The sequence below is a fragment of the Anarrhichthys ocellatus genome, unplaced genomic scaffold (assembly GCF_004355925.1).
Source record: "Anarrhichthys ocellatus isolate YVR2014 unplaced genomic scaffold, GSC_Weel_1.0 scaffold6, whole genome shotgun sequence".
Lineage (NCBI taxonomy): Eukaryota > Metazoa > Chordata > Actinopteri > Perciformes > Anarhichadidae > Anarrhichthys > Anarrhichthys ocellatus.
Window position 1 is genome coordinate 10400380 of NW_022280036.1, and position 26584 is coordinate 10426963.

Sequence of the window (26584 nt, forward strand, 5' to 3'; positions counted from 1 at the left end):
GTCCACACGCCTGACCGTGTTTCTGCCCAGACACTGCGATGTTCGCACTGTGGAGCCGATAGTAGGAGTGATCAACCAGACCAGTACTAATGTCTGGCGCTAGAGGCCCTTCTACTTTCTACAGGCTGTGTGTGACTGCCTCAACACCCCACCTACAGTACACACACACACGCCGGCGGAACCCACCCTGCAGCCCTCCTGTCCTGTGACTGATAGCATACTCCCCTGCAGTCACATGCCTGTCCTCCAACACAGCCACACACGTAACAGCAATGCCCGTCCAGCCGACTGTAAGTGCAACCAATTACGGTAAAGTTGCCCTGCAGCTATCATCATGCAAACAGGTAGTAGGCTAATATAAACTTAATTTTCACTATACTGTAAACCAAGAATTCACGTGTGTACTGTGGACTACTTCTAGTGTCGCTTACACACAAATGCAAACCAAAGCAGGAGCATATCATACAAACCATTAGCCTTGCATTATCAAAACTCTGGTCCCATCATGCTGTAAACTGAGACACTTTTTAGAATGCAGATACTAGGTTAATAAAAATAGGTAAATTATGCAATAAAAGTATAACTGCACGACATGCCTTGTAAAAAAATCTAAATTACAAGTCCCCTTCATAAAGATATGAGGCTTTATTTTAATAATCTACAGGAGCTCGACATGTTGACGTTTATATTGCACTTTGTGTCATGATCATTTATCACAATTGGTGAAAGTAAAAATGGAGTCGGATTTTTCTGTCACTGAAAAGTGTCATTGCCCCTGAAGTGCTTAAGTCAGTTTATCTGAAATGGCTTTACTTCAGTAAAAGCATGACTTGTATTATGTCAACATGTCAATTATGTCATGTTGTGACAGATCCTACTACAGGATTACACTGTGCAAAATACCAACAGTGTCTGCTTTGACACATTTGGCGCCATCTAGTGTCACTTATGTGTGCTTAAAGCACTGAGCTTGTTGACAGATTAGAAAGCTTTGCTGCAGCAGTTCTTGTAATAAAAATGCAGAATAGACGTTTATAAAACACAACAGTCAACCTGCAAGTGTCTAATAGAAATACAATATTACACAGATACCGTAGGAGGAAAAGCATAAGTTGTTTTGACACTGGCCTTGATCTAAAATAAAGCCACCATACATTACATTACAATCATTTAGCAGACACTTTTATCCAAAGCAACTTACAATTCAGTATCTATCTATTCACCGTAGGCACAGCTACTGGAGCAATTTGGGGTTAAGTGTCTTGCTCAAGGACACATTGACATGCGACTAGTGGAGCCGGGGATCGAACCGCCGATCCTTTGATTGCAGGACGGCCCTGCTCTCAACTTAGCCACAGACACCATACGGATACATATAAAAAATATGAGGAACTAAAGAATGTAACTTTAATCTATGTTGAGAAGAGTACTGTCTGCCAACAACAATTACGAATCATCACAAAAACACAGGGCGCTAAATCTTAGGTTATGGAGTTTAGTTTCATTATGAGTAACATCAACCCTAAATCCAAAAAGGCTGCACGATGCACGCAGTAGCTTGGCTGCGACAGTGCTGCCCCATTGCCAACTATTTAGTTTTAGAGATGAAGTTCTGACCTTAAAGCCACCTTTTATCTAACCCCCTGGAGAGAAAGATTTTACAGATATTGTAAATGTGTGAGCAGGGTTGACCCTTTAATCTGGCACATTCCCAGAGATGTCCCTTTACTTATAAACAGGAGGGCAAGTGCAATATGTAACTCTCTGCCACCACTAATCCATCTCCACCTCATTATCAGTGTAAACCCTGCAGAGGGCTTTGAGTGTACCTGTGAAATCACTGCAATACATTATCCTCCGTTAAAATAAATGCATGCATATGGATGTATATCTTCTATGATATAGTCTTCATGATGTTATTGTCAATTTTGATTTCACACGAGGCATCTGAGGAGCAGTGAGGCTGGACACAGCAAGAGCTGCAGGCTGGACTCCCTTCACTCTGGGACACAAGCTCCTTTGAGTGACAATATTCTTTGAAGTCACTCACCAAACATTTACCATCATGCCTCATGTACAGCCAAACATTACGGGAGAAAGCCCCCGAACAGTAGATAGAATCACAGAGTATTCATCCAAACTTCCTTTGAAACGTTCAATTTGTTCATGTTGAAAAGGCCTGAAACACCGTCTCATTTACTACATCTACATATGACCCAATGAATAAAGCATGGAGCAAAGTTCTGTCACTTTTAATACATTTGTTTATTGAAAATTAAACAGGACAGGGAAAGAAAATTACTGAAATGACAGCAGTGAGGTTAGAAAAAAAAAAAAAGAAACAGCACAGAAGCAACTAACCATGTAGAGTTGTTAATTATCTGTGATGAAAAGATGGATGATAGAAGAGTAGAGCAGGTGACTTTTACAGCTGGACCAGAGTCGTCTCAGACATTTGACTTTTTTTGGGAGAGGTTGATCTTGTCACCGAGACTCAAGGCCATCCCCTGTGAAATGAAGGAGGGAGGATTTATTGTAGCAGATTGTATACTTACTGATAAGAGCAAACAGCTTTCAGTGCAACATCACCTGTAACAGCTTATTTCATACATTCACTCTCCTTATCCTTTCTTTCAATGAGTTATTAGATTGAATGTTATACTTGGTGCATTACTCAAGTTGAGAGCCAAAAAAAAAAAAAAAAAAAAAAAAACGACTTCAGAGATGAGTACGCGTTCATGGTGCAGCAGCTGTGACCCACCTGACTTTTGGCTCGAATGCGTATGTGTCCGTTGACAGGAGCATCAGGCCCCAGGTGGATGGGCTTCTCGATGCTGACATTAGCCAGGGCATCTTCTCCGAAGATAGAACGAGCATAAAGGTTGGCAGCCATGAAGCCGCAGAAGCCCGACAGTGCCTGGTTTACAAGACAAAAAGAAGAGAGTTGAGAATAGTGTAAAACAACAGCATAGGATCGACACAATTCATCTAATATGATGGGCATGGCGATACAATACTGACAAAGGCCACTTATGATTCTTCTCAACATGCACCAGCACCATTTATCTTTAAAACCACCATTGCCTTTCTTTGCTGTATGCGACATCTCATACCAACCTTCTCAGGAGTCAGACACTTCATGTTGGTGGACTTGAGGATATGCTGAAGGTACTCGTTCAGGTCAGTGATGTTGGTGTTCACTGTTACCTACGACACAGAAAGACTTCTTAGAGACAATCTTCTACATTCACGCGTTTTCATTTAAAGTAAAACTAGAGAACAACGAACCTTGTAAAAAATATCTGATTTAAGATGCAAAACAAATATTTTTGTGAAGCCAGTTTGTTTCTGGGAACTGGCCACAAAGTAGAAATGCAATGCTTGTGTGGAATGCAAACGCTTACCTTGTTTTCCCACTCAAACTCTGCCCACATCTGTCTGAATTCTGCATCGGTGCAGGAAGCTGGCTGGATGTAGTCCATGATGTCAATGTGGATGTCACTGAGGACGACGCAGTTTCTGTCGCTAGCAGCTCCCGACACATCGTAGACTGGAAAGACAGAATCAAACATCCCCAACAAATAAGAAAACATTCTGTGCCTACAGGCAGCAAAACAAACACAAGTTGAATTGTGAAGGTAAACAGACACAAAATGATCGTCTTACCAATGTTGCCAAATATAATGCCATTCTCCGTAGAAGCCACCTTGACATTGGCCTTGATGTTAGCAAAATCGTGAGGAGCCAGAGTTAGAGGTGAAGGCTTCTCAACCAACTTGAGGTCCCCTGTGGGATGGAGACATTTAGTGAAATACATACACAGCGCTATGTAGCAACACAATGGGATTGGCTTGGATAAGCATTAATAGAGAAGAGAACCTGTACATTTGTGGAGTGAGGTGGACAATAAACCAGACTAACCTAAAGTGGCCAGCTCAAGAGTGCAATTCTGGAGAGTATCATTGGTTTGGTTGACCACCAGCACGTCCAACACGATGTCATACTGGTTGACATGAACATAGGCTTCAGCATACACCGGGTCTGAGAAGCCCGTCAGCTGGGTCACCTAGAAAGGACAAAAATGAATTACATTTAATTATATTATAACTAAATAATATTTCCTCACAGTATTAAGATGTTTTTTTTTGGCGATTTCCTTTCTACAAAGGAGTAGTGCTGTTCTCAATGTCATTTCCATCTCTCTGGCGGGGCTTGTGGTGTACCTTGTTGAGTTTTGAAGCGAGGGGATCAGCAGCCTCCTTCCTCTGAGTGTTGCCCATAGCAGCCAGCAGACTGAGCTGGAACTGGTCGTCCTTAGATGTCATCTCGTTTTTGGCTGTCAGCTGCATGAAGGAGATTGGGTCGTCTGCCTGCACTGTGACGTTGCGCTTCTCAGACTCTTTCTGTGGTCACAATAAGAAACGTATGTGGTTATTTTTTGGTGGCTTATCCGGCCTACGAGTAGCTCACAACAGAGTTCAAACACCATACATACCTTAAAAACCAAAAAGGTAACAGCAAGAAATCAAATGAAATCAAATAAAATCAAGTAACATTTTGTGCAGAATGAAGACAAATATTACAGTGACAGTGTTTTTGTGAAGAGCAACCAGGGCCCTCATGCATTATTGTTGCATAGTGAGGCCATACATTCTTAAAAACAAAACGTATTCCACCTACACACAGTTATCACATGTTCTACACACTTTCAATAGTGATAAATGAAGTCTGGGTCCAAACTATGCAATCAACACACAACATGTGTTCACTTCCTCTACTTGTGGTGATGCTCCAGCTGTGCCCATCGGTCAAGAGGTTAAATATTAAGTTCAGCCCTCTGAGTCAACTGCGATTACCTTCTGTGACATCTTCTCTTCCTCCAGTCTGACAGTCAGCATATGTGACAGGGATCTGCGGCACTCCTTGTTGAAAATGTCATTCATAAGTGGCGAGCACTCAGACAGAACCTTGAGGCACAGCGAGATGCGGTCCACGTCATCGTCTGTAATTGGCTTCTTGGGCAGAGAGGACTTGCCCAGGTGCAGCACAGTGACCATGATCAGCATGGACTCCGCAACAAAGGACTGAGAGGGGACAGCAACACAGCAGGGATTAGAGGGACAGGCAGTTGGTTTAGTGGTTTTTATAAAAAGGTGTCGGTGAAGAGAGGACAACTTACATTTTGTTTCTTTTTGTCTTGAACTATAGCAACGTAGCGCAAGGCCACTTTGGTCAGTGTGGTGGCCAGGGAAGCTGCCACATAGAAGTCTCCATCCATCAGGAAGCCTCTGAGTGGGGGTCTGCAACAACAAAACCAGTGTTTATTGATGACCAAACTCCATACACTCCACTGAATAGTACAGCCAAATAACAATACCCCAACCCCCCAAAAAAATAGAATAAATATCTGCAGCTTTTACCGATCCTCGTCTTTCTTTGAAGGCCTGGAGGAGCTGAGGGCACTCTGTGTCACATAGGTGCCCATCTCTGTCACCAGCTTCTGGGCTGGAGCCACACTTACTTCATCCTCTGGTTTCACCTCTCCCGTCTCTTTCTTTATCTCATTTTCTACAATCGGGATCTGTCCACGCGAGAGCCATATGTCAGATATTTGTAACAATTTTACATGAAGTGTCAGGTAAGCTTGTGTCACATTCAATTCTGACAATATTAGACAAACATACCTCGCCCAAGGACCTGCGCACTTCTGTCATCACACTCTGGATGTCGTCCTTGGTGCTGCAGTATTCTCCCAAGATCCACAACGCTCCCCTGTAGATCCTGAAGCATGACAACGGTGACAAAGGTCATGAGCATTCACAATGCTACATACTCCTGTACTGATGTACTACCCAGCCCTAATGACACGACTCAGCCAAGTCTATGGAACAGTTGACAAATGACTGTTAGACCAGACTGACCTAAATCAGACCACTTCCATTCCTCATTTCAAGTAACCAGCAAACCAAAACGTACCCTTTTTGTGTATTTTCAATCGTCTATCTACTGCTGTCGATATTTATCACATCATTTCAGAGAGGACACACAACTGGTGAACTACTGTAATGTGTTATTTTGCCTCACAGATGAGCTCACATTTGAGGTATTGTTTCAGTACGAGTACCGACTTCTCATTAGTAAAGACTGAATAAATAATTATAAATAATATATACTTAACCGCTGACCGCCTTACCTATTTATAAATCACATCGGCTAACCCAAATTGAACCTGCTTTTTATAACCATTAGGGGAGAGACATAAACCAAGACGAGGCATAGTATTCCCCTCAAAGTGCTTAAAAAGTCTTACTTGACGGTTTTGATGGCGTGAAAGACTTCCAGCATCTTCTCGATGATGAGAGGTCTCAAGTTGTCAAACCGCTGAATGGCCTCCCGTACAAACTCCAGCACATCAGCAGCAGCTGCCTCATTACTGTCACTTAGGAACTCCATCAGCTGTAAGTCATGTCAACACAAAAGAACTGCCTTACTATATTCCCATCATATGTACAGTATAAACCGCCATTGGGTCTCAAAACAATGAAATATAACAAATTTCAAGATCTAAACAATAAGAAACTCACCACCGGTATGACATTGGCCGCCATGTCAGGAAAGCGCACGCTGCAGGAGTGGAGCGTGCGCACCAACAGCTGCCTGTACTTGTCTGTGTCTTCATGTTCCGATACGTTGTTGGTCTTGATCACTTCTTTCTTCAAAACAATCACCAACTGGAAAACATGGAAAACAAACAGATGCCGCTTTATTAACAGCATATTCCATTCCCCCCCCCCCCCCCAGTGTCCACGTACGTTCGGACATGTAATCAACAACAATAACATGGATGTACTGTGCACGCCACTGACCTCTTCAACATTGCGCGATGAAACAAGGTCCAGCGCCAGCTGCAGGGTCTTCTTTCTGACTTCCAAGTCCGGAGTGCTGAGAACGCGCAGGATGTCCATCACTAGATCCTGGATAACAAAGCATTAGAGACGACCACGTTAGGTCTTAACGGAGATGATGCCCTGCCGGTGCAGCAAATGGGTCAACTCAAAAGACTAACATCATAAATACTACTACTAAAATGTTTGAAGGTCAATCGTGTTTTTGTTTTCAGGGGGGCCTATGTTTTGGTTAATCTTCTTTTCAATATAACCTTTTTGAGATAGAGGACAATGGTCTTTGAGGTTTATAAGGCACTACATTCTAGTTGTTAATTGCAGCAAAAAACTAGCCCCAGCAATAATTCAGCGTACCTGGAGTACACGCTCGTGAGTGGGGTGCTCCTTCAGTTCAATCAGACGATCAAGAACAATCAGCTTCACGTTGTTGTCGCTCTCCTTGATAATCAAATCAATGTAGCACTGGGCAGCAGCCTGAAGTCCAAAAAACACAGATTGCATAAGAGAAGGAACAAGACCAAAGACATCGCCGCTGTTGGGGCATGTGTAGTACAATGTCAGTACCGTATGTATACAGTATATGGCACACACAAGATCCTTACCTTAACGGCTGTGGGAGCACTGGAGAGGGTGACAAGAGTGCCAGCAGCCTCGTACTTAACAGCCGGACTGGAGGACTGCAGCAGGTTGTAGATGCATCGGATAAACCGAGCGCGCTCAGAGGGGTTAGCGTGGCAAACCTAGCAGGCAGAGAACAAAAGCAGCAAGAGTTCAGACATGAAAGCAGCTCCTCTGGTAGTATGCTAAGCTTATATTAGACCAGTAAAGGCCTCGACTCACTTTGTAAATCAGCTCCACAATGACCAGCTGGAGAATGTCACCAAAAGTGTGAACTTGGTCAATACATGTGCTGAGGTAATCCAGAGCTCGATCCTGTAAGATGCGAATGCGTCGAATGACACGAGGTAAGTTTGGGATAGAGACTTTAGGTCATAGTGGCACACAGCAATAGGAACAGTAAGAAAAGGACAACATGCTACGGACCTGATCTGCATGAATCAGCATCATGAAAGCATTTCTCTTACAGCTGGCATCTTTCTCATTGACAAGAAAATCATGGATCAACTCTGGAGCGTCTGGGATGAGATGTTCAAAGTTCCTAAAACAAGTAAATATCATCAGCTGTTTGTTATTCACAGTACAAAACGTGTGTGTGTGTGTGTGTGGGTGTGTGTGTGTGTGTGTGTGTGGAAGGGCAACTGAACATCAAATATGAAACAGTCTGTACCTATAGATGGTGTAAATGGCCAGGACGGCATTGCGGCGCACATAACTGTGACGGTGCTCCAGACAGGCCCGGATCGCCGGCATGAGAGGCTCAAGCAACTCGGACTCCTTCAGCTTGCACAGGAAGCGCAGAGTGGAGCCGCGGATGAACTCATTGGGATGCTGCAGGTCCTGGAATTCAGAGAACGATTTCACATGATTGCTGAAAAAAAAAAAAGAACTCTCCTCGTTTTGTTTTCACACCGTTACTGTAAACAGTATTTTCCCTGCTGATACACACGGTGTATAACGATGGAGGGAACACCTGATTTACAAAGATACAGCTCTCCAGACTGAGTGGATGAATCTTACCTTCCTGTAGGCGTCACAGACCAGGATCATCTCCTGAAGCAGTTTTCCATCTAGCGTTGTTTTGGGAACAATCTCCCAGAAAACCAGCAGCAGCTTTTTGATGGTGTGGTCTTGAAGTGGCAGCACGAAGCGGATTATGGTCATCAGCAGCCCTGGCAGCTTCTCGCCATTCAGGATCATGATGATGACCTTCTTCAGGGCTTCAGTCTTTGCCTTGATCTCTCCCTTTTCTGTAAAAAACCATTACTTTACTATAAATCTGATCGGCATGGCCTCACGCATGTATTATGACTTTCATGGATCTTAATCTAAAACCTTTCTGAAAGAATTGTTTTTTATTCCACTTAGGATATAAAGTGATTTGTAATTTGATGAGCAATTCATTCATTTCAGAAAGGAGATGTTCGGTTTTTATGAGTATTTTTTCAACTCTGTGAGCACCACAAATTAAATTCCAGCCACCTCCGTTGTATTGAGGTGGAGACATTTAGAAATGAATATCTCCCATCTGCATGTACGATAGCTTTGCAAGTTAATTTTAAGAATAGTTACCTAGATCAGCTTTGAGGCTGACTTCAGAAGGGGGCTCGGAGTCAGATGACACATTGATCAGAGTGTAACAAACGTTCTCTGCAGCTGTCATTTTGCCGCTGGGCTTGTGTCCGTTTAGAAGAATCCCAATGAATGCTGCTTACTGGAAAAATACCTATGAGAAACAGAAGAGGAGTAGATTTAGTAAAAAGCAGAGAAAACATATACTCAGACACATAAATATAAGTGCAGCAAATGTGGGATATAACTACAAACTAAACTAAATCTGCATTAACAACGGACACAAACAAGAGAAGCCAAAGAAAGCATGGCAGACAACTCTTCTTCTATGAGCTTTTTAAAACACAGAACAGTCAACCAGGTATCAATCAAGGGGATTACTTTTACTGGAAAACGTTCAGAGCTAATAGAGTCTACAAAGCATGGTTTACCAAATATAGCCGCTTCTTATTTACTGGAGGTAAACTGCAAGTTTACAGCACACCGGCTCATTGTTTATTTAGTACCGTCGCCAAACAGAACAGTGTCCTTCCAGAGTCCCCTCAAAGAAATGCACAACACATAAATTGGAAATTGGTGTTCGCCCTGCCGTAGACTTGGGACCTGTCCCGTACTATCTGCCTCTGACCCAAGGCATGCTGGGATACGCTTCAGCCCCTCACTAACCTTGGTCAGGAAAACTAATGGAGGGGAGCAACAAAATGTTGTGAATCATTATACTCTTGTTTCCTACACAGGGATTATTTAAAGTGATGAGGCATTTGTTTAAGAGGCAACAGTGTACTACTGTAATCCGTGTAAAACGCTTTAAAAAACAACAACATGTGAACCCACCCAAAATCACAATGAGTCAGGTGTCGGAATTCATTGAAACTGTTTTTCTTGCTGTGATAATTCCTCTTATTCATACTGGACATTAAAAGATACATCTTAACATACTGTCAATGGAAGTAGAGGGGGGCAACGTCCAACTGTGGGTAAGGAAGCAGAACATAAAAAGCAAATTTTTTTACTACAAAGTCTGCAACACTGTTTCAATATATTCAATCTTCAATTGTTGTTCAATACCGTCAGCATTAAGATGTTAACAACCTGCCCACCTCACAATAACGTTACCTGTGGACCCAAACAACACAGACAAGTATTTTCGATACTCTCGGAAAAGTAAAACAAATCTCAAATGGATTTGGCAATATAAAAAATAAATAACACTGAATTATGAGGAAACATAAGTGACATGGCCGCTTGCTTTTCTTGACAGCCATACAGTGTGTCACGGTTCAAGCTATAACAAAAGGTGGAGCTGAGTTATTGCTGAGCTGTCTTAGAATACATATCGGTATAGTTATAGTTGAACAACAAGAGGTTATGTTTACAATTTCTAATATCTTTTATCCATTTTCTGATGCTTTTGTCTGTAAAAAAAAACAGACTACTGTCAATAAAAAAAACAATGTTATGACGAGGTTATTACTCCCGAAGTTAATAAAGTGTGACACGCAGCATTAACACCTTCGTACACACTGAAGCTGCTGTTACAGCGTTAGCAGCGCTACCTCCGTTAGCATCAAACGTTGTAGAGCGAAACCCCAAATTAAACCCAAACATCGTTGAGGCTAGTCTGTCGACTATTCAATTGATTACGTTAAATTAAGCTATATAATCAAATGCTAACTAGCGAACGTTAGCTGACGCCAAATTAGCTTTTGACCAGGCTAGCAATGAAATGGAGGACAGTAACGTTAGCTAGCTGTTTTAGCAGTTACAACGGGTCAGAAAACAAACATCACTTATGTTGGTTAAAACTAAGTAACATAACTTACCTGATTGCACGACTATTATCCTCCGAAGTGGCCTTCGACACTCAGTTTTGGATAATTACATCTGTAACAATTCTCAGGTGATCCCTCTCTCCACTACTTCCTACTGACGTGGAAGATTACTTTCTGAGCCACATCACTGCTACCGTGCGCCGGATGGCTCAAACGCGAATGCAAAATGAACCCCAAACGTCACAGACATGAGAAACAAGACTGTCGCCAATGATGGGTGGATGGTATTGAAGACGTTTCACAATAAAGCTAAATTAAGACTAAGTAAATGCTACAATGAATTGGGCACTAAACACGAGGGACGGACGCCATAAACTATTGTCTGAAATTGTTTTATTTTTAGGTGCAAGTGTCACTCAGCTATTACAGGTAACTGCCCTTTCATATAAAAAAAATAAACAATGAATAATGATTATTGCAACAGTGATGTATTTCCTGTAAACACTTTAAGAAAGAGACAAAGTATACTTTCAAAATAATTGTACAGCTAGTTGTAATGTTGTACAATCATGTATTACCAAGTTTTCAGTATCGGTATTCAGCACCCTCCAGTGGAAGCTTAGTCTTAGTGATACAGTGAATGCACGGAAACTTGAATGAACCGTATGTCATTCATTAAGACACTGTCGTCCACTCTGACAGCAATGCAACAATCCATGGCCAAAGGCCCTAAGCAAACATCATACAAATATAACTATGATTTTTTACTTATTTTACTTTTATAGCAAACCTTATAAAATAGCACAGAAACATTGTTTTGACAAATCATTTTTTTATATGAAAGGTTAATAAGTGATTAAGTGTAGTTATGTTATCATCTTATTATTGCTATCAACAAATCCCATTTAAAGACCAAAACCAGCAATTAATTAATCTCATTAATAAGAACTGCCAGTGCAAAAAAAACAAACATTCAAAGTTCAAAGTTCAAAGTTTGCTTTATTGTCAATTCCACAATGTACTGGACATACAGGGGAGTTGAAAAGACGTTTCTCTCTAGTCCAACATATAAACATATAAACATAAAGTGAATAACGTGCAATAGATTAAAAAAACATTTAGACAATATATATATAATAAGAGAAAAAGAACAAAAAAACTATCAATCTGTATTTAGCAGCAGTTGGACATGGGAATTTAGCAGCAGTTGGATCAACATGTTCATCATAATGAAATAATAGGTTTTGTATATTGCCTGTGGAATAGTTTTTTGAGGACCATGAAGTTTTATGGCACGGAGGACTAAACTGCATCAGGCTGTCGCTACACAAACAATACTCATTGGTTTAACAGTATTGTATGGCTGCAAACACTACAATATACTACAATAATTCTAACACATGCAAGTGTTTACATAGGCATACATCTTTAAATTGCAGTTTTTATGATAAGGAGGGTTTATGGTTCAAGTCAAGAGCAAAGTACTTGTTTACATTACACTACAGAACCTTGTCAGACAAAGAGCAATGGCAAAACACACGCTGCTATCTACTCTGCATGCTTACTAACAAAACTATTGTTTATGGGATTCTCATTTAACTTAGTTAAAAATATCCTGTTCTGTTGGCATGGTTTCTCTTAGGCCACACAGTTCCTATTGTACCAGATCAGTCAGATTACAGGAAGGAATAAAATTATTAATTACAGTAAAAATATATAATAGGTTACTGATGAACAATTTCATAGAATATTAACACAAAATTGTTGTCATGATGGTATGCAGAATACAAGCATTGAGTTGAGACCAACCTGAGCTCTCCAAACGGCATCGTCATGCCGGTTACGGAACAAAAGGAGAGGCAAAAGACACGCATGGGCCTATATTTAATTTACACAAGTGTATTCAGTGTTAAAAGGCAGCATTGTTCACCCCACTGACAACAAACTCAACCAACAGTAAACACTGACTGGGAGTAAAGCTTAGAATAATGTCATCAGATCTTTACTTTTCAGAAACGTCTGATGACATGTCTCTTTATACAGTCTTTGTGACATGGGCTCATATAACCTTTATTTGATATATTACATCTGAGCCAGCTACATCTGGAAATCAGAAAATGTGCAATCCACATGGTACAGTCACAGTGTCTTTTACGGTCTGAGACAACTGGGCCCAAGCTACGCAAAGTGAAAACTTTTTTATTTCCTCAAGGTTGATAAATTATCAGTATAAATGTGTGCGTGTGTATGTCTGTGTTTGTTTTCTGTTGGATAGATGCAGGATTTGTCAGTTTCTCGTGGGGGGTTGAGGGTTCTTTCTCTTATCTTTTGTTGTTTTTTGTTCTCTTCTTTTCTTGTATTTTCTTCCTCTGTCTATTATTCGTTGCTGCGTACATTTTAATCTTTACCGTACTCAAATGTGCTATTGATAAAACTGCCCTGCCTTTCCATAGACCTTTTTACACAGATATTTTTAACTTATCAGCAGAGACACAGGTGTAACTAATAAAGACGGCCCTGTTCTATTCAACGGCTCAATGCAATGGCGTGCAGTCATCGTTATCACCCTGTCCTGTTGTGACAATACAAACTTTCTGCTGTGAAAATGGCTACAAACTGTTTGTGTCAGCTCTAAGACTGGTCAGTCTGTAATCACTCTGCTGCTGTGTTTTGTTTAAGTCTATATGACCTGGACCATATAATAATTAGTTACGTGAAATAAGGGACAGGTCTTTCGTTTTAGGGTGAGAACTTGTTTGATTAAGTCAGTTCATGTGGGTCAATACGTTCAGTCAATCGAGTATTGTTGTCTATTATGTTCACAGAATGTTCTTCTAAGTTTAGGATGTCAACAAGCTAGTTTACCTTCGTGGAAAGCTTTATGTATTTCGCATTAGCTAACTATAGCCGATAGCATCCAGGTGGGGCTTTTTTTTTTTGCTAGTCATAAACATTAACTTTGATTCGGAAACTATGTTCAACTACATATTTATTAAACGTTAACTATCTGACCACTACTCAACAGCTACCACCGCTTACATTGTTTTTCTGATCAGTGTGATCGACATTCGACTAAGGCTAAGCGAACCAGGCGAAGCAAACGATCCCAGAGCAACTTGATGCAGCATGGCGACACCGACCAAAAGACCAATTATTTTTATGACGTAGACTATTACTTTCGTTATACAATTTAAGTAGACTTTGGCCAAGCCAATTCAAATTATATGCGAGAGCTTGAGTCGTTAGAAGCATCCAAAAATGTAACAAACTCTGTAACATTCGGCTAAATTCACTCATTAATTTATGTATTTGTTTTTCTTTTTTATATGGACTCATGTGTCTGAAAATAAAGTTGAATATACGTGTCTATTTTGAACAAGTGATATAAAAATTGTGTAGAGATAAGATCGAGTCTAAAAACACATTTCAAATCAATAATAAAGTATTTCCTGCAAGGAATATCTGAAACAGTTAAACTAGGATAGGGGAGTGAAACTATTGAAAAGTACCCGTGAGGTTTTCTTTATTCTCTAAATGGGAGCATTTTTAAAAGTTTGGTATTTAACTGCAACCCCTGAGTATATTGATTACGTTATAATAATGATGCCGCCCAGGATTATTTGAACGCTCCACAGTACAAAGCCCTGACCGGTCTAAGTGGTGGCCCCTAGGTGGCGACAGAGAGCCCCTTTTCTGTAAAAACAACATCTCACCTTCTTTCTTTAGTCCGAGTGCTGGAGCACGTTTGAGTGACCATGGAGTGCATTCGCTGTCATGTAGTTCAGCGTTAACACGGCGTGAATATTGGAAGAGGGGGACTTTTTGCGTGGAATACGAGGAGCCACAGTCGAGCCATGGCTGCACGGGAGGAAGGAGAGCTTTTGCACAGTAAAACAAGGCACCACGACGGAACTGGAAGTGTAAACAGCTCAGAGGGCTTCAGGAACGGCTATGTGAAGAGCTGCGTCACCCCTCTCAAACAGGACCATCCGAGGGGGTTTTTGTTGAACGTGTGCAGGTTTTGCAACGAAGACATTCTTAATTCAAAACTGTTAAAGGTCTCTGCCCTTTACGTCGGCGCGTTCGTAGCCCTCGCGGTTTCTTTCCTCATTTCTAGGAGCTTGCAAAGTGACTCGCTTTGGGATTTGCGGACTTTTTTGTCGGGCTTCTCCCAGTCCATCAGTCCTTTATTCAGCATAGGATGTGCTTTCTTCTTTTTAACGTTTTACCTGCGGAGGAAAAAGAGGGAGAGCGGTAAATGTTGGCTCGTGTCACTGCCAGCATCGTGTTACCTCGGGGATTTTTTGGTTTTGCGGTTTTTGCAATGGGGAGAGGACCAACACCAGATGCAAATGGTGGGCAGGTTGTTATTCGTGTTAGGATGTGTGGGTCTGCTCACCCTGATCCCCACTCTGAAACTCAAACACAGTGTTCTCATACTGGTTTTTGCCAGCGTTGTGTGGCTGGTTTCTTTCACAAGTTTGAGCGGTCTGCCCGCACTCATCAGACCGCTCTTCGCCTGCTTCGCCGGGGTCTCGGGCTCCCTGCTGGGGCTCTGTTTTGACCGTTACTACCCGTCGAGGGAAGCACCGAGTGGGGTTTCCTCCGCGGAGGAAAAGGTCCCGGTGATCAGACCTAGGAGAAGGTCCAGTTGCGTCTCACTCGGGGAAACGTCGACCAGCTATTATGGCAGTTGTAAAATGCCCCGCAGACCTTCGTTACCCTGTATATCCAGAGAACAGGTATGTATTCCCCTGCAGGACCACGTCTGTTGTTATTGTTCACAAATACCCCCCCCCCCCCCCATCATCCACAGCTACCCAGGCAAGGCACACATGTGCATCAGAGGAGGGAAACGCACAATCTCATGTCATGAAAAAACCCACAAAGTGAATCCAACTACTGACCAACAAAAGAAAACATTTAACCAAATAATTAGATTTGCAATAGGTGACTTTGTGTTAAAGTTTTCGGCTAAAAGAGAACATTGTATACTGTTCCAGGTAGCAGGCAAACTAACATTGTGTTTTGCAGTGTTATTATATGGGCCCTAAATGCCGAGCAAGGGCTTTGCATTTCAGCCAATTATTTAAAAAGTGTCTTTTACAGCCTATGGATACATATAATTAACATTCAGCATCCTGTTGTGTGCAATCTTCTTGTCTACATCACTTCATAGCATCCATCATTTTGAGCACATTTGTATTTTTGTGGGGAATATTTTCATTTGAAAGTTTATATACCAGATAATCACCTACATCAGGCTGAGAGAATAACAACACAGCCAGCAGCATAGCAAGTGATGTGGCCTACGGTCCCACCTGACTAGCAGTCAACAAAACAAAATGATGGCGAGCACACGCAGGGATTATCCAGTGTTTACGGTCCACATTCAGCGTGTGTTTCCTCATCTTTTTGTTTGCTTGTGTACACAAGCTGTATAAAGTCTGCTTGCAGGTCCACCGCAAAATGGTGCTCCCTTCTACTTTGCATTCGTTTTGTAAACCAATACACCGATATCGAGTGATGTCCATTCTCAATGAAGACTATCGTGTTGCATCCAATATGTTGTGGACACAAAGCTGCTGCTGCAAGTTGCTGACTTAATTCGTGTGTAAATAAATGCCAACATTATTGTCGGCATTTATTTATTTTTAAAAAACAAAACATTTCTTTCGTGGAAGCCAAGCCGTCTGCTCACACACACATTGCTTTTGTGTCCTTCACACTTTGTTAGAAATGATCAGAGAACTAAAAAATGTATATCCATCAGTTTGTCTCGGTTGTTCTATTTCCAGCAGTTGTTTTTCCACCTTATTGTGTTTTAGGCTGTTAGCAGATTAGTCACATTGAGTTAGGCCTCAGTGACTGAAACAGAACAAAACAGGTTGGATCATTCAAGACAAACACAATATCACCATTTGCTTTATCCTATGAATCATTGTTCTGTTATTACATATTTACAATTTCATTTAAATGAAAATTAGCTAAAAGTAAACAGTGTATATATATATGGAGGCTGTTCTATCTTAAAGTAAGTTTTCGTGATGAGGGTCTCAGCTCCAACATTTGCCCACCTTTTCATTTGGAAGACAAAGTTATTGACTTGAACTTAAGATGAGGTGTTTTTGAAACCACCGTATGTTGATCCAAGTTGTTTGCAGAAGATTTGTGATTGTAAACAACTAAGGAAGCATTGTGTATTAGTAAAAACAAGAGTATTCCCATTCCACATTTGTTTCACTCAATAGACAATCAGTGTAGTACAGTGTTGACATATTCAGCGACTGGGAATCCAGAACTTGAAACTGAGTAAGACTGAATTGTCTCTTTAGATATGTACAGCATGCGGTGCACTTAAAGTACTAACCTTATCACTGTCAGTTGAAGCATTGAAAATTGAAACAGGACATTGTTTTTTGTTATTTGATCAAACAAACCATGTTTTTCTTTAATTGGTATTCCTTTTTCTTAAATTGCTACATTGTCTGCTTCAGTTACCTTGTTGTTTGTCTGCTCCAAAAAATCACATAAATGTACACCGTAGACAGACAAAAACAATAACAAAAATAATGTAGTGGTTAAGAGGTTATTGATTGTGTTATTATCAATTGAATATCTGACATGTATCACAAATTATATTGAGGAAAAAGATAACTAAAATTGCGAGCATATGTTGCGGCCTGCGTCGTCATCATGCTGTCCTTAAAAAACGTGTTTGGCAGCCTCTCTGCCAGTAAACCCTTATGTCAAAGTTGTGAATGTTTGGGTGAGTGTGTGTCTCTCTATTTGTAGGTGTCATTCTTTTGATGTGGCTTACTGGCAACCTGTCTGACGTGTTGTGCCCACTACATGCTGGGATAGATCTTACTTAATGGGCCGGCCTTACAATGCCCTATAATTACTGTAGGTAAGAGCGATTGCAGATGCTCTTGGATCTCGTTTTGAACTGTAGCTACTGGTGGCATTTTGCACCCCCCCTCCCCCGGAGACACAATGTGGGAACTAACTCTTGAAACGAAGTAAACTAGATATTAAGAAAATGTTTCTTTCACAAGAGTTTAAACAAAAACATTGTCATAATGTTTTTAAGATTACCCTCAGCCTTTTTGATGATTCATCATGTCACACCATGGCTATGGTTCACTGCCAGGTGCTTCTTAAAATGGCATAGCAGGACACCCCAAACATATATGCGGTGAACAGTTTAACCAACATCCTTCAATCATGTGGATTGTATATTGTACTGCAGGTAACTACAGCAACAGTACTTTGTCTGGTGCAAAGGTCCTAACCAGGAGGTAAACCCACGACCACAAATACTTTTAAACATGACTTTATTTAGTATTGTGGTAAATGAGCGGGCAATACGCTCTGAGTCCTAATATAGAACATAATGGCAACATGACAATTAACGCTTTACATTACGTTTAATTGCCTCCACTGCATCTGTTGATTTCATATATTATGACACGTCTTGTGTATTAATACAAACACTTGAAGATATTTGCAGTAGTTGCTTTATTACTGTGAGACATTTTGTATTCACGTATATAAACTATCTTGATGTGTTCTTCACAAGCACTCACATTAATGTGGGTGCAGACTTTGTGCAAGTGGACACCGTCATGAATATTCAAACTGAAAGTGCTGCTTCTGACGATGCGCCCAGTGGCCTGAGAGACGGCAGGGACAGCGTTGTGCCACCAGACACCTGTGGTTGTTTGTGTCCAGCTTGTCACTAGTCGTGCACATGAAGGATTTAAAGAGCTGTGAAGCCGTAATACCCGAGTGACACTTGCACCTAAAAATACAAGAATTTCAGACAATAGTTTATGGCGTCCGTCCCTCTTTTTTTAATAATCCGTGAATCCGATCTGCGAGTTCAAATGGAGGACACACGTGTGTGTGAATATTTTTATAAACATTCAAGGTTTCTGATGTTTTGTCCCAACATTTTCTTCACCTTCACTTCTCATAGAAAGCTTGGATGGGCCACCTAAAGTTATTAGTTGGTATTGCAAACAGCAGAAGTTCATTCACAGTTGGTAATTGTGTGTTTAGACGAAGCTCTTCTATGTTTAGGCTGAGATTGTGACCGTTCTTTGTAAAACTTTGTAAAAGACGCTTTGCTTAAAACTAAATGACAGAAAAACGTACAGAGTTGAATAGGTGTATAGTGGACATGCACCGATACTGACGAGCACATATTTGATCTACAAAAATATAGTTTCTCTCCAGCCCTTCAAAGCTTCCATCGTTTGTTTTTGTTTTATCACAAGCGTTTCAACAGTTACACTTTACAAATGATTGTTACATGTGACCACCAATACCAACTAGCTTCATCGATCACCTAAATCCAGCTGTCAGGTGGCACACATTTCACCAGACTATTTACAGTTTCAACATATTCTTTAGATATTTCTTAACATCAAGATGAAGTAAGTAGGACGTTGTTAGATTTGGGGAAACCAATCAAGCAATATTTCGTACTATTTGAAAGTATTCGTTTTTGCTAAAATTATTTTTTAATTACTGTAATCTTCTTTTTTACTAATGCAAGCTATCGAGTTATTTAAAGCATCTTTTGACAGCATCATCATTGATAAAATACTTTGTCATTTCCATATTCTAAGTTCAATCGTGCTATTCGACGTGAACAAAAAGGCAAGAAGTTCAAACAAAAATGAGAATAAGTGCTTAGGATTTACAGATGTATTCATTTGAATGTCATGTTATGGCCACATTATGATGAGTCAAAAGATTGCTCCATTTCTCTTAAAGGTCAACCTCCCAGTCCTCTTTGCTCGTACGCAGTGTTGCGTTAGAGTTCGGTGACGGTCTCTGTAGCCGAGCACGTCTTTTGATTGGAGGTGCGATCCTAAAATGTGTCACACTGACTAGAAAGGAAAACCCTTCACAGTTGGGTGTTTAGACTGCTCATTTAGAAATCCTGAAACGGGACAAATGTTTCTGTCTGTAAAAGGTGCAAACATGATTTACACATGAAAACAGTTAGTTGTCTCATTTAGTCTTTTCCAGATTCAAGTAATGTTCGTTTTTGCTCTGATCATTTCAAGTCTCGGATAATGTTTTTTGGCACAGTAAGTCTAAACCTCTTGCACAACCAAAGCTTTATGGATTGGCTGCAAGTGCCAGGGGTTAGGCACACTGAGTCCTAGATTTATTGCATTAACAAGCTCTACTGTATTGTGCTAAATTATTCTTCAATAGGAGACCCAAAATAAGTCCGTCAATCATGTCACACAGGTCACAAATTAAGACCCACGATTTGAGAAAAACGTTCACAAATTCTCTGCTGCATATTTGGGTCGTAGGAATCCAAAACAACGATTATATCCTCCAACCTGAATGGCAGCTTGTTCCTCCCCGAAATGATGTCGGCAAGTGTCTCTGAGACCCAGTTAGTTTTTAGTAGATAAAGTGGAGATCATATATTTTTAAGTAGGATTATTTTATTTTTGGGCTTTCATGGCAGACATCTAAAAGCTATATTTCATCAGTGAGACCTGAGAGGCAGTCCTGGCAGTGCAATGTACAATTCTGGGAGAAGGCCCTCGTTCTGTGTGGTTCCTTACCACTCCACGGGGGCAGGTAGGGGTAAATAATACACTTAACTAACCCCCCCCCCCCCCCCATCCAGACAAGAGCAGAGACGCAGGCTGCAGAGAGAAAGGTTGGAAGGGAGAGCAGTGAAAACGCAGAGCAGCTCCCAGCTGTCACGTTCGCTTGCTGTAAAGCCATGTGGAATGATATAACATTGACGTCACAACCCAGTGACGTACCGCAGGGTGATTGCAAAGAAGAAAAAAGGGAAAAAAAATGCCAAGTCTTATTAATCGCCCTGTAGAATATAGTGTCTGCCTCCAGCAGTGATGAGAAAGGGAGAAATTGTCCGTCTTGCGAACGGTGTGCAGTAGAAAGAGTCTGTAGGAGGAAAAAGTTGCCACCGAAAAATCCCCCACTCTGCTTATTCATCCAGAAATCGGACCAAGCTAAAGGCTTCTTGAGTATTTCACACTATCACTTTTTCCTATTTTATAATTTGACATTTTTGTCTGAATGTATACAGGCCGTCACTATTGGTGTGAGTGCATTGAACTAGTTCTGTAATGTTCACATCTAATGAATAAACCCTCCATCAGTATCATAGAAGCACAGACCAAGTCATCTGGGTCAAATTTAAGCGTTTAAAATCGAATAGATTTGTGATTCATAAAAAATACTAATGAGGTTATTTGTGTTGTCACTGGTCTAATGAGATCAAATGATATTGTAGCCAAAGTAGTGTTCATACTGTTTGCATCCTCTGCCCCTTCGTGAGTATTCTCTGTGGAGATGAAAGCCTCTGTGAGGGGAACTGTCTGCCAGCTCCTTTGCCTGTTGCTTCACTGTCATCAAAACTAAACTGTCTGAACGACGTGTGTTAAATTCAAGATGAGTTGTGTGTGCTGAAACAATCGCTCAGTTTTGTTTCCAGTATACTTTAAATCCTCCACATGCTGGTTATGTTATATATAAATAAGTCCATCTTGCTTAAAGGTATAAAAGATAATCACATTAAACCTTGCTGAGCATGCTGGGACACCTGCATGCCCAGAATGCGTCATAAACGCCACAATCTAATTGTCTTCATGTTTTCTTTGCACTTATTAAAAAAAAAAAGAAGTAAGATTGAGCTCAACATAATTTGTTCTTTTCATACTTGTTTATATAACTTAAGTTGGAATAGACTGTATCTTTGAATGACTGTGCTGATGGAGAAGAAATGCATTGTCTTAAAATATAGGCCATTAAATGTTGCAAGAAAGGTTCTGTGTGTTTTTAGTTTTATTTTAAGGAAATTTAAATGTAGATATTAATGTTTCTCTCACTCCATGTGAACATACAACAGCTTTAAAGTACGAAGCCCTGTGTGGTATCCACAGTTTAATTTATAAGAGAAGATGAATATAAATATGGAAATGTATATCTAGTGAACGTGTTGTTGATGTTGTCTTTGAGCTGATTGTTATAATACAAATCTATTTGATGAAATGTGAAACCGAGCTGTTGAGCTGAGGCAGAGTGACGTGTGAAGTTAACCTCCGTGTTCAGGAGCTTGTGTTACAGTCGCAATATCAAGGCCGAGATGTCCTAATTCATCGCTTAGCAACTCCTCACTGATGCCACTTTGTTAGTAAGTAAACATTTTATGAATGCCAAACCAAGAGCTGAATCAGCATTTAAGAATGTTGCCTATATGTGTGATGGAGTCTTTTTTTTTTTTTTTTTTTTGAATGTATATAATTTAATACAATTAGTTTTGTTGTTATTGGACCCTGATGGGCTTCTGTGAATAATATAAACGTCACAACTCGTTTGCGTAGCTGCTTTTAATTCTTCGGTACAAAGGGTTAAGGTGTGTGTGTGTGTGTGTGTGTGTGTGTGTGTGTGTGTGTGTGCGCGCGCGTGTGTGTGTGGCTGACTGCAGAGTGAAACAGGATGCAGCGGCTGCATTGTCAGCCTGCTGGTGTGAGTGCAAACAGATGAGGAAATGCTGGAGCGGGTACTCCAAAATCCGGGTTACCCTGGAAACGGTTTGCGTCACGATCACCAGCAATTAGCTTGCCGCTCTTTAGTTTTCATGATAGGTCTGCCAGAGCTTAGCCGTAATGACTCTGGGGTCTGAAGAGCAAATATTCACACACGGTTTTATTTTGTCTCTCTTGTCATTATTGTTTGAGGACATAGTTCGGGTTATGGCTCGTTTGGAAATGCGTATAAAGAGCTGTGCAGCTCTCCCCCTCTTTCTTATCTTCCTCTAATGAGCCTTGATGTGATGTCCTGACCTCGTCTATCTGCTCGTGTTATTGTGCACAAAGCTTCTTCGTGGCTGAGTTCTTGTTTTGTTTGGGCTCAGAATGTTGGACTAGAGGGGGGGGGGGTGCCGAGCCATCAACTAAGTTTGGGCTAATTGGACCCCCCCACACACACACACACCTGCAACTATTGTATCAGCCTCCCATACTTTGCTTGTTTCCACTACATGAACAAACTGCAAATATAGAAGATTACTAATGAGAACAAATGTTCCTCGCACTGCTGGCTTCATTTGCAACACAATCAAACTTTTTTTTTTTTTTTTTTGTAGTTTAGGAGACCGAGGAGTTTTCTTTACTGCGCAGCTCGTCTCAAAGAGTTTGGATCACACCACAAGGTTCACAACAATGCAAATATTTCAGGTGGCTGAGCTTTTAAGTTCAGGATGAGGTTGTTGAACCTCGCATGTGTTGACTGTTGGTTCAGTCCGTGGGGGGGGGGAGGGGTTTAGTAAAATTAGACATCTATGCCATAGACGGTGTGAGCGCATATGTAAATTGTTGCTGTGGGAATTTAAGCACGAGGGGAGGGATGTAGTATATTTAAGTGAGTGCACACCAGAGGTTTTACTGGCTGGTAATAGCCTCCAGACGACTTTGTTGACATAACATCATCTTTTCCTTAAATGTTCTTAAAGCTTTACGTGATCATTTGAAGGCACGGTTGGACTAGAGGGATTCCAGCGTTTTGTGGCACCGAGAATGCATACAATTGTGATTTTCGGCATTGCATTCTCATCCAAACATTGCACAGCAATCTCGCCGAAAATTGTACTCACTTTCTCCATCTACTTTTCTCTCGCTCACTTCATTCTCTCCATCTCTGTCTCTCAGTTCTCTCTGTCGTTCTCTGTGCGCCTCTTTTGAAAACGGTGTCAGCGCTGCTGCTTTTACACCAAAAGGCTGTTGCTAAGTGACGGTTGACGTCAGCCACAGCTACAGAGGAGGGCTTGTGTGTGTTTAGCAGCTGAGGGCAGATCCCACTGAAAAGGGCAAAACTGAGAAGCTCTATTAGTCACTGCAATGAAAACCCCAACTTCAACCAACAGGATCGCCATTTCCAATAACTGCACAATTTATTCTGAGCGACTTATGGTAAAAGTAAATCTTTCAAAGTGGAATGGTGAGGTTTAAGCAAAAATAAATAATATATATATACACACACACACACATTGGAGAAACTGATCTCGGCCAATCCCCACCCCCTTTTCTTCACTTTTTCTTTATTCTGTCGCTGTCTCCTTTTCTTTCTCCCTTTAACCCCCGTCCGCCCCTCCCCCAACACACAGGCACACACACACACAATGCCAGACACCCCTCCTCCCCTTCCCCTAACATAATGTAAGTAAGATTTTGTAGATAGATTTAGTGTCTGACGAAATGCTCTGACTCTGAGCCTCAGTGTGATTCCTCCCCCATCCGGCCAAGGTTGCTCTTGATCTGCTCGCCATTGTTCCCAGGGACCTGTATCACCCCCCCCCCCCCCTCCATTCTCTCTCCTGTGACAGCACACGAAATTTGACCCGTTGAAGTGGACCGAACAAAAAGCTTATCTACATTTGAGGTTAAAATAGAAGTGCACGTCTTCCTTGAAGCATTGTTTTTAGTTCTCACTTTTGCAAGAATTTATTTCTGTTGCAGTTTGACACGTGTTTTGTCTGCGTCAAAGCTACAATACCGAACCAAAAATAATTAGCTTATGCTTGCTTGACACACACGAGACAGTATCTTTGTTTTTAATGTGAGAAAGGTTAGAGAGCAGTGACGCAGTAATCTACCAGGTTTACAGTAGAAGATGGCCGTTTTTTTTTTTTTTTATGGCTGATGCAGGCTGCTGCCGGAGATAAACCAGCACCAGCAGGACTGGGTGGGTGGGTGGTGGGTCTGAGATAGGTGTTTGCGGCAGTCATATGGAGCTCACTGATGACAGAACAAGTGAGCGGAGGGCACAGGGTTCTAATCGCACACTCCCTCTGCAGCTGATGCACACTGTGCCTCTCAGATACAGTCAGAGCTGCTAGGCCCGCCCCACACAGTTTGGTCCCCGGGAAGGCCCTCTCATGATGTGCTCATAAGAACCTTTGAAGAGTGATGTTAAGGGATCAAGGTCCGATGGGCAGTGGTTTAGTGGCCGAAGAGATTTCCCTTCAAGCAGAAGACCATTTGTAATGAAATTGTAAGAGTGAAATTGTTGTGACACTTAACTCCCCCCCCCCCCACAGCTTCAGGCGCACATCTGTCACTCTGGAGTGATGCAAGCCAAAGATTTGTCTCGATATTCAATTACGAGATACTGCATTCGTGTATTAATACACTATAAAAACATTGAACTCTTGTCTCTTGCTGATACTGATACATTCCGCAATGCATTGGATTGATTGCTGCAGTGCGACCCTATTTAGACCCTATAAATGTCGCTCACCTGTATCAAAGGATGGACTGGATGGACAGTGGACCTGCTGCCACATATCAACAGCAGGCACCCTAGCATGGCACCATTGATACGGGGCATTAGGCACCAGGTGCTCTGCTGCAGACACAAGTAGTTGGCGGGGGGGTGGACATGTATTAAAGATGCAGTAACTAAAGCAGGTTGGTTGGTTGTACAAATAACAAAAACAGGCTTAAATCAAATTGAGGAGAGCCAAAGATGCAAAATGCAGCTGACATTTTCTAGGCTAGCTAGTTGGTGTGTTTCTTTTCTCCTTTTTATTTATTTATTTTTTTTTTTTTACATAATTTTTCTGTTCTCAAAAGGAGGCTGAAAGGCTTGCTAAACATTTAGGCAGTTTCTTATATTTTTCACCCATCTATCGGAACAAGATACTTGGGTTGTAAGCAATTCTAGTTCTATTACACAAGTATTTGAGCTGAAGAAAGACTTTGATACTTATACAACTTATAACACAAATGTGCCGATGTGACACAGCCAGGGGACAGAGGCCAGTTAATCTCAAGTATGCTTGAAAGACCCACTCATAATCATCATACATTGCACATGCATCAATAGTGTAGCTAATCACTAAAAATTGGCAACGCTCAAAAGAACAAAGACTGTGCGGCCCTGCCAAAGGCTAAAAGTATCAGAGAGGTCTGTTAAGCTATGTATTCAGCGCCGATCATTTATCATGTTTGGGACACATTAATATGCTGTCCATGAAGATAATGCAGTGAAGTTAACTGTGTGTCATGGAACAAGCTTAAGGTCACATTCAGGCGACGCAACTCTACAAAACAAACAGCACTGAAATGTTTTGTGGGAGTCCTTAAGTCTGCTTTGTGTTTCATGACACTGGACTGATTTCGCCGTCCAGTATTCAGTGAGTCGGATGCTTCATGACAATAACCTACAGTGGTGTAGATTCTTTCATTTCTAAATATAATTTTAAAGGAATTATGCCGATTGGTCTTTCACAAGGTGGAATGACATTTAAATAATTCTACGCACATGATGTGCAAGGCTAACAGAAAACGGCGTCAATGAAGAAAAAGGTGACGCCTGCACACTCACTCCATGCCACTAAGGTTTGAAGCTTAGTTTATACTCTCCTTAGTGAAGCTGACGCAAGGCGCACGCGCCACAAAATGATGTAATCACAGCCTGCGCGTGGTGCGCGAAGGGTCCGCGAGTGTTCAGGCCGCTCGGGCATGCACTTCTGAATTATCTAACTTGGCGCGCGCTGTGCGCACAATCACCTGAATGTGACAAATACTTCACTGATAGAAGCACTATTTATATGTCTAGGGACTATACAAAGAATCCCAATTCGTTTTTAGATGCTTTTAGAAACAGGAGGTCTTAAAAATCTTCATTTTAATATGTATATGTATATAT

At 41.3% G+C, this 26584-nt stretch overlaps 2 protein-coding genes across 3 annotated transcripts in view; one reads left to right on the top strand and one right to left on the bottom strand.

Annotated features, from left to right (window-relative positions):
• Positions 1 to 2246: 2246 nt before the first annotated feature.
• copb1 (COPI coat complex subunit beta 1) lies at positions 2247 to 11078 on the bottom strand. Of its 2 annotated transcripts, XM_031846770.1 has the most exons (23): positions 10919 to 11078; positions 10035 to 10066; positions 9096 to 9249; positions 8544 to 8773; positions 8194 to 8363; positions 7950 to 8064; positions 7746 to 7838; positions 7508 to 7645; positions 7260 to 7379; positions 6867 to 6974; positions 6585 to 6731; positions 6311 to 6456; positions 5685 to 5781; positions 5421 to 5581; positions 5180 to 5300; positions 4857 to 5084; positions 4224 to 4403; positions 3922 to 4066; positions 3667 to 3786; positions 3405 to 3550; positions 3118 to 3207; positions 2762 to 2917; positions 2247 to 2507 (listed from the first exon to the last, which is right to left on the bottom strand). In XM_031846770.1, exons 3-23 carry the CDS (start codon positions 9184 to 9186, stop codon positions 2448 to 2450), a joined length of 2862 nt encoding a protein of 953 aa, XP_031702630.1. In that variant the 5' UTR covers positions 9187 to 9249; positions 10035 to 10066; positions 10919 to 11078; the 3' UTR covers positions 2247 to 2447. The 2 variants fall into 2 exon arrangements, with proteins under 2 accessions (XP_031702630.1, XP_031702628.1); XM_031846768.1 differs by lacking the exon at positions 10035 to 10066.
• A 3503-nt stretch (positions 11079 to 14581) lies between these two features.
• Positions 14582 to 26584, top strand: part of pde3b (phosphodiesterase 3B) — a 42838-nt gene continuing 30835 nt past the window's right edge. Inside the window, exon 1 of the mRNA XM_031846192.1 lies at positions 14582 to 15609. Coding sequence (XP_031702052.1) covers positions 14722 to 15609 — 888 coding nt within the window. The 5' untranslated portion in view covers positions 14582 to 14721. The remainder of the gene's footprint in view (positions 15610 to 26584) is intronic.